The sequence below is a fragment of the Saccopteryx bilineata genome, chromosome 6 (genome assembly GCF_036850765.1).
Source record: "Saccopteryx bilineata isolate mSacBil1 chromosome 6, mSacBil1_pri_phased_curated, whole genome shotgun sequence".
Lineage (NCBI taxonomy): Eukaryota > Metazoa > Chordata > Mammalia > Chiroptera > Emballonuridae > Saccopteryx > Saccopteryx bilineata.
The window spans coordinates 205,368,393-205,376,903 of record NC_089495.1 but is presented as its reverse complement, the minus strand read 5'-3'; the positions used below and the strand labels follow the sequence as shown (position 1 = coordinate 205,376,903).

The 8,511-nt window shown below is 52.3% G+C and overlaps 1 protein-coding gene across 1 annotated transcript; it reads right to left on the bottom strand.

Moving 5' to 3' along the window:
- Positions 1-2,613: 2,613 nt before the first annotated feature.
- Positions 2,614-4,217, bottom strand: DEFB119 (defensin beta 119). Its single transcript, XM_066237583.1, has 3 exons — positions 4,043-4,217; positions 3,868-3,895; positions 2,614-2,924 (listed from the first exon to the last, which is right to left on the bottom strand). Exons 1-3 carry the CDS (start codon positions 4,098-4,100, stop codon positions 2,714-2,716), a joined length of 297 nt encoding a protein of 98 aa, XP_066093680.1. The 5' UTR covers positions 4,101-4,217; the 3' UTR covers positions 2,614-2,713.
- Between the last annotated feature and the right edge of the window lie 4,294 nt (positions 4,218-8,511).

The following is an 8,511-nucleotide window of genomic DNA, read 5'->3' as shown; positions in this document are numbered from 1 at the left end:
TAACACTGCCAGCAAGAGCCAAATATACTTGAGGCAGGGGCCTTCAACCCAGAAAGGCTCCCGCCCTGATTCATGCCCGAGGCATTAGCCATTTGTACCCCCTACCCCAATCCTCTCATGCTTTCAGATGTGAATTCATCAATCTATTCACCCACTCAGGAAACGCTCACTAAGTCGCTTCTGTGCAGAGAACAGGCTTGACATCACGCATGTAGATGTAAGAAAGATGCCCGCGATGCGTGTGTTTGGGGGATTGGCAGGCAGGGGGCAGTGCCTGAAATAAGCAGATGGTCGCTTCTCCTGTGTGCCCTGACTGGGAATCAAACCCGTGACATCCACACACTGGGTTGACACTCTACCTCTAAGCCAAGGTGATATGAGCCATACCTTCTTCAGAGGGACACTTTGTGTAGCCAATCAGAACTCACTTTGAGTCCCTCCCTGCTCTACCGGAATGTTGTGTGCCACCACGCCCAGGGCCTAACACATGATGTCCATGGGAAGTGTTATTATGATGTTAAAAAGCAGTGAGCTTATGTGAAGGCTGCCATGGGCGTGGGCCTCAGGCCCAAGCAGCGACAGGCACCGAGCCTAAAAGCACAGAGTCACGCCTCTCTCGCCCCTGCAGGGGGCTGGGCGGTGGGCTGGGAGACGGACTGAGAGCCAGAGCAGAACTCAAATTCCAGGCAGAGCCCTCACACCTGTGGGTCCCGGGGCAACACAAACGGAGCCTCATAAATCGTCTGCCTGAATATTTAACAGTTATGGATCAAACTCCCAAACTGAATACATAAAGTCTATCCTGTCGCCCTTTATGAAATAGCCCTTCCCGATCACCTGAAAGGCGGGATCTGAATTTACAGTTCTCCCGAGTTCCGAGTTCCACGCGGGAATATGGGAGCCCCAGGGAGCCGGCTCCGCCCACCGCCGCTGCTCTTCTAGCCGCCACCCCCGCCCCCATACTGCGAGGAGTGTCATACCCACGGACACAGACACTCAGGCCTGAAACATCCAAGCTCTGCCACTGCCCCTGAGACACCCCACCCCCCGCGCCCAGGGGTGCACACACAGTGAACCTCGCCCTCCAGGAGTGGGCGGGAGAAAAGGCCCACCCAGCCCCTGGATTCTTTGGGTGGGAAATTGCAGGTCCAGCTATGCAGAGTATCGTCTCAGGGAGTGGGGTGGGGACATGGGAGGCCACAGTTTCTAGATGAATCTACCCCCTTGCCCCCCACGACACCCTCACCCCATGGGAAGGTACATTGCCAGAGGAAACCCAGAGTAGGATCAGGATTAGAAGGGGGGGTCTCTCTTTCCAGAGTCCGACGGTGGGAACGTTGAATTGTGAGCAAACTGTCTCCATGGACCAGTGAACTCCTGCTCTCTCTGTGTCCTGCACCATGCTTTATAGAACGCTCCGTCCCCCAACCTCCCTGCAGAGAACACAGCGTCGTTCTCTGTGTCGGATAAAAGGGGCCTAGAGCCTGACCTGTGGTGGCGCAGTGGATAAAGCGTCGACCTGGAAATGCTGAGGTCGCCGGTTCGAAACCCTGGGCTTGCCTGGTCAAGGCACATATGGGAGTTGATGCTTCCAGCTCCTCCCCCCTTCTCTCTCTCTCTCTCTCTCTCTCTGTCTCTCCCTCTCCTCTCTAAAATGAATAAATAAATAAATAAAGAATATGGAGTGTGCATTTAAAAAAAAAATAATAATAATAATAATAAAAAGGGGCCTAGAGAGTGGGGTTTCAGGTAACAATGCCAGGGAGGTCACCCCCAGAACCCTCGATATTCCCAAATCAGAATTCTTGAAAGCTAAATGAGACCAGCTTCTCTCTCCCTCAGAGTCTAACACCAGTGGGAGACACACAGCACGGATTCCTTAAATGCTTTAATAAATCCGTGAGCTACAGCAATCACTAGCGTTCACTGGGATCTTACTACAGACGGGCTCTCCATTCCCTCACTTCATTCTGGCCGCATCCTGGGAGCGAGTCCCTTACGCCCATTTTACAGACCGGGAAGTGGACGTTCTGAGAGGTAGGTGTGCATAGAGTCTGACGGTGGTGAGGGGCGGAGCCGCGGCAGGGGAATGAATAAAGGGATCCGTGAAAGAATGTAAACAGTGAATCGTAAAATCATTGATACATTAGTAAATTCATGTATTTTTACCTTTTTTGTTTGTTTGTTTTTAGTGTTTGGAAACTTTGTGGTCCTTGGGGCTGAGGGCTCTTAAGTATCAAAAGGCATCTCAGTCAACTCACCCAGAAATAGATACAAGAATCTGGGTTCTACTCAGATTCTTGTCCACCCTCAGCCTCCCGGTCCATTCACCCTCACGATGGACCAGCTCTCCCAGCCCAAGGGTTCTCCCACTCCGTAGGTATCTGCTGTGCCTTTAAATCTCAGCTTTCCACGTGAGCGCCTCAGTCCACGCCTGACCCAGGGGCCTCTCCGGCGGCCGGACAATGCGGAGCGACCTTTAAGACTGTACCCGTCACTCCATTGCTGCTGTGGCCCAGCCTCGGTGACGTCTCTCTGCGACCTGTGAACCCCTGTCTCGCCATCTCCTCACCCTTGGAGCGTCATTATCTCGTGAGTGACTAGGCACCAGCATGCAGATTTGTGAGTTTTAATGGAACGTGGCAACTAAGAAACTTGACCCGGACAGAGTCACTTCCACTGGGCCTCCCACTCTGCGGCCACGTGGGGCCCTTCACTTGACCGTTGCGGTCGGCGGAGGAGTGGTCCAGGGGTGGATCCCATCGATCGTTACCGGTTTCATTGTTAAGTAGCGACTGAGGACACAGCACCGTTTACGGTTGGGGCAGCGCAGGACGTTCTCCTCGTCATCTCTGCACACCAACCGGCACCGTCGTGCATCCAGCAGTGTGCTGCCTGCTCTGGGAACAACCGTGGTGAGTGGCCTTCAGGAAGACAGACGAGGGGAAGCAGAGACAGAGCAGGAAGACAGGGACAGGGCAGGGGGAGAGGGCTGAGTTAGTAACGCCAGAGCCAGTCCCAGGAAAGGGGAGAGAAGAGCTCGCGAGGGGAAAGAACGGAGACAATTGTTCCAAAATGGGGAATGGCAAGGTTTTTTTAAAAAGCTTTTTTTTTTCTTTTTTTCTTTTTTTTTCCCCCAGACATCCTAGCCTTCTGCCTTCCTACCCCCAACCTCCTGCTCCTAATGTTGGGGTCAGTGTCTGCCCATGGAGCTTGGGAATGACTGAGAACAGGACAGGACAGAAAACACCTACCGTATTAGGAGCTCAAAGGAACGCACCCGCCTTTCTGCAGAGCCAGCTCTCTGCCAATAGCCTGGCCCTCTCTCACTTCCCCTCCAGCCACAGCCCAGTCTCCAGTTTCCCTGAACCCCGCGCCCACCCAGTTCAAACGCAAACCCCAGTCCGATCTGAATTAGAAATCCCAGCCTTACCCAATTCCGTAACCCTTGAGCCTCCACTCCAAGCCCAACCCAAACCTGATCACCAGCCCCGGTTCTGAGCCGTAGTCCCTCACCAAGCTGAACCTCTAACGACCCTCCTGCACCATGCAGTGTCGACTCCCAGCCTCAGCCCAACCCCCAACACCAGCTCCACTCACCCCAAATCCCACCTCCTCCTCTCCAGCCCCCTCCCCCAAACCATCAGCGAAGCCTAACTCCTCACCTCCGGCTCAGCTGAACCTTCCCTCTCTCACCCCAACCCTAAGGTCTTTCTCCCCCATCACAACCCCCTCAGACTTCAATCTCATCTCCCAAGGCCCCCAAAGTTCCCCAGCCTACACCCAACCCTTCACCCCTGAGCCTGCTCCCAAGATCCCACTGGAATACCATCTCGCCCTCAAGGGCCAGTGGCTCCAAACTTCTACTGTCCCATCACCTTGGCCAAAAACGCCTCTTGGGGGAAGAGATGTGGTTCTGAGGTGCTTATGGGAAAACCTCCCAAAGCCACGCGAAATGAGGAAAAGCTTCAGGTGCTGCCCACGGCGAGGAGGAAAGGGAAGAAGAGAAGTTCATGACCGGGACCCCAGATACTGGAGTTACCTGATACCACTGGTCCGATGGCCAGAAAAATGGCAAGAAGCAGGAATAGAGACTTCATGGCTGGCAGGTGTCTGGAGAAGGAGGCGGCCGCGTTGCCCAGGGATGGAGAGAGAGATCCCCGCAGTCGGGATGAGCCTCAGTGCCTGGCGGGGCCGTGGGCAGTGAAGTGTAGCGGCAGAGGGTTTATATGGGATTGGCCAGGCCGAAGGACAGTGTGGAGCGGATGTCAGCAAAGCACAGGATGAGCATGTGGGAACCTGGCCAGCTCCCGGGCCGGACGGGGCTGGCCCTCCTGGCAAGGGGACAAGCACATTAAAGCCGTTTGGCTTTTTGAGACCCCCAAGGGAATTATTTAGTGAATACATAAACACACATCAAGAGACATTTAATTTTGAAAAAGCAAAAACAGCCTCAGCTTTCTGACAGAAGGACACATCCATGTCTCCCTTCCGGCCCTTGGGCTCGCCAATCTCGCTCCCAGCCAGGGAGTGTGCCCTTCCCGCGCGGGCGGGCGGTCTTGCCTTCAGACTCCCCCAGGGCTGCCTTGCGCTCCGCATTTGGTCTTTCCCAAATGTCACCTCCTCAGAGAGGCTTGTGCTGGCCACCTTTGATGATAATACTCCCACCTGCCATCCCTCTGTATCATAATGACTTGTTTTGTGACCTTCACGGGTTCATCAGTTCTTTTGAACTTTATTTTCCGTGTGTGACCTTTGCCCCTCACGTCAAACTGTTAGAAACCGGCCGTAATAGCCCGGCGCCCATCTCACCCAGCCAGTGCCATTAGAGGATAATTAAGATATTAACCCCCCCCCCCCCCGCAACGAGTCCAAAGGGCCCACGTCAGTTTCTTTCTCTTTTTTTTTATTTTTATTTTTTTTGTATTTTTCTGAAGCTGGAAACGGGGAGGGACAGTCAGACAGACTCCCGCATGCGCCCGACCGGGATCCACCCGGCACGCCCACCAGGGGCGATGCTCTGCCCACCAGGGGGCGACGCTCTGCCCACCAGGGGGCGACGCTCTGCCCCTCTGGGGCGTCGCTCTGCCGCGACCAGAGCCACTCCAGCGCCTGGGGCAGAGGCCAAGGAGCCATCCCCAGCGCCCGGGCCATCTTTGCTCCAATGGAGCCTTGGCTGCGGGAGGGGAAGAGAGAGACAGAGAGGAAGGAGAGGGGGAGGGGTGGAGAAGCAGATGGGCGCTTCTCCTGTGTGCCCTGGCCGGGAATTGAACCCGGGACTTCTGCACGCCAGGCCAACGCTCTGCCACTGAGCCAACCGGCCAGGGCGGTTTCTTTCTCTTGTGAGAGTCTGGGCGAGCCTTTTGAGTGCAGCAGTGTCCCCATTCAGCAGGGGCAAGAGTCCTCCCTGCTGGATGCTCTGCCGTCCTCCTCGGGCACCCTCATCTGAGGACCTGGGGGGGGGCTGCTCCATTTCCACAGTCAGGTCCCCATGGCAGCCGTGGGGGGGGGGGCAGAGAGAGAAGGAAATCAAATGTACACCTTTCCCCCTGAGGACCCCACTCAGTGGAAGCAACACAGGGCTTCCACTCCAGGCCATTGGCCAGGGCGCTTGCAGGAGGCCATGCCTGGCTGCAGGTTAGGCTGGCAATACTTTCTTTATTCTGGGAAGCCACAGCCGGCTGAAATTCAGGGGTTGCGTTACGAAGAAGCGTCTCGGGGGGGCCCAGACCCAGGGGAGGGTTCTGAGGAAAGGTGTTTGTAAAGATGCTGGGAGAGGTAACATTGTCTCAGCTGAGGGGAACTACAGTGCATATAGTCAGAGATACTGAAAATAGAAAAGAGAGAAGGGTTTGTTGATAGAGAAAAATCCCAGGGAAGCAGAAGGGGGTGGAGTCAAAGAATTAAATGGAAACACTAGAACTTCAACAGAGAGAGCTCTCTTTTGAGAAAAAAGGGGTGTTTTATAGAGTGATTGCATAGCACTGTCCTTAAAACATCAAATGTACGTCAAACAATCCTGAATTCAAATCCTGCCTCTGCTACCATGTGGTTTCCATAGATTTTTTATCTCTTTTGCGGTCTATCATCCGTACCCACCTTCCCATTTTAGGGAAATCCTCTCGCCATAACAGTCTTGGGGAGGGGCAGTGCCAACTCCTGAAGGTCAAATGCTTGTTTTCCTGCCTCTCTTGCAGCTAGGATGTGAGCCCAGGGCAAAGGCTCAGCCAATCAGATGCCCCCATTCTGTCTTTTGAATCATGTGTTCACGATTCCAGGAAGCCAGAAGAACAGTGGAGGAATTATTTCAGCAAAAGAGCCCACAGTGACATCCAGTGTCCAGAGGCAGCAGAGAAGCAGAACAAGCAGGCGTGGAGTGTTTTTTTTATTTTGAATTCCCCTTGGGCAGCACTGTAAACCTCTCTATGTTCAACTTCACACCTGTTTCCTCAGCTATCTCATGGGAGTAATAATAGTGCTTACTTCACGGGGCTGTTAATGAGGACCCAATGAGTGAATACACTCAGAACGCTACCTGACACCGAGTGACAGCTGTGTAGGTATCCGCTGTTATTATTGCAATAAACCAGAAATTCCCGACCTGGAGATTTCAGGCTCTACCTTATTACAACTCTTTGCAATATTTCATAAGCCCCTCTTACAAATCCTTACATACACAGGGTGCCCAGGGAGGGAGAAATGGCCTTGACTGAGATAAGGAAAAGTTGAAAAAAGATAGTTTAATTGCTATAGCGCTTTTATGTTTGGGTGCCTGGGTTTATAGTTATTGCATTTTGTTTATAGGCACTTGTGTGTATGTATGTAAATTTTGGCCTATTTGTATATGCTAAAATTTTGTGTATAGTTTGTGTGCATGTATTATTTGTATGTATTTTGTGTATTTGTATATGTGTAAGTCTGTTTATACTTGCATGTCATTGTGTAATTAGTGTATGGGTGTATGTTTGCCTATTTTGAGCACGTATCTGCACGTGTGTTTGGTCTTAGAGCATCAGATGCCACGACCAAGAGCTCTGTCTCGTTTAGCGCGTTTGTCCTGTGTTCCCCTCGAGCCCCTACATCAGGGGTCCCCAAACTACAGCCCGCGGGCCGCATGCGGCCCCCTGAGGCCATTTATCCAGCCCCCACCGCACTTCCAGAAGAGGCACCTCTTTCATTGGTGGTCAGTGAGAGGAGCATAGTTCCCATTGAAATACTGGTCAGTTTGTTGATTTAAATTTACTTGTTCTTTATTTTAAATAATGTATTTGTTCCCGTTTTGTTTTTTTACTTTAAAATAAGATATGTGCAGTGTGCATAGGGATTTGTTCATAGTTTTTTTTTATAGTCTGGCCCTCCAACGGTCTGAGGGACAGTGAACTGGCCCCCTGTGTAAAAAGTTTGGGGGCCCCTGCCCTACATTCTAGGACTCCGGCACATGACAGAGTGGACCGTGTGGTGATTTTTCGGTTAGTCTGGGAGAGTGAAGCCAAAGCGAAGGAGAGTGCCTGAAGAGGGAGCAGGGAGCGGAGCCGCCCAGGTGGTCAGTAAGAAGAAGCTGCTGTGAGAGACGGGGCCAGGAGGGGGGAGAGCGGCGGCCTTGATCTGAGAGCCAGCTTGTCCCCCAGCGCATGACGTCCCCTGGGACCTGCCAAGACCAGAACAGACTGTAACCTCCTTCTCTGTAAATGCCTCCCACACGGGTACAGTCCCGCCTGGCCAGTTCTCTGGTCTTAGAAATCTGAAATCTGTGTGGTTGCATTTCTAAGTTCTTAAAGGAACAACGACTCCCTACAGCCTGAATGCTGCAGTGAAGTCGGGAACTTGTCATCAAGTTCCCAGGTGGGTCCCACGTAGGCCAAGTACTTTTAATTAAAAAATAAAATAAAATGTATTGGGAAACATCAGTTAATAACATTAATTCATTTCATCCATATAGCTTTTATTTAAAAAAATTTTTTTTTTATTTTTCAATTACAATTGACATTTAATATTGTATTAGTTGGCCCTGGCTGGTTTGCTCAGTGGTAGAGCATCAGCCTGGTGTATGGATGTCTCAGGTTCCATTCCCAGTCAGGGCACACAGGAGAAGTACCCATCTGCTTCTCCACCCCTCCCCCTCCCCCTCTCACTTCTCTCTCTCTCTCTCTCTCTCTCTCTCTTCCCCCCTCCCACAGCCAAGGCTCCATTGATGCAAGTTGGCCCCGGGCGCTGAGGATGGCTCCATGGCCTCCGCCTCAGGCACTAAGAAGAGTTCAGATGCTGAGCAACAGAGCAACGCCCCAGATGGGCAGAACAACGCCCCCTAGTGGGCTTGCCAGGTGGATCCCAGTCGGGGTGCACGTGGGAGTCTGTTTCTGCCTCCCCTCCTCTCACTGAATTAAAACAAGAGAAGAAAAAATATTATATTAGTTTCAAGCATATAGTATAGTGATTAGACATTTATATAACTTAGGGAGCAATCAGCCCAGTAAACCCAGTGCCCGTCTGACACCAGACGTACTTGTTACA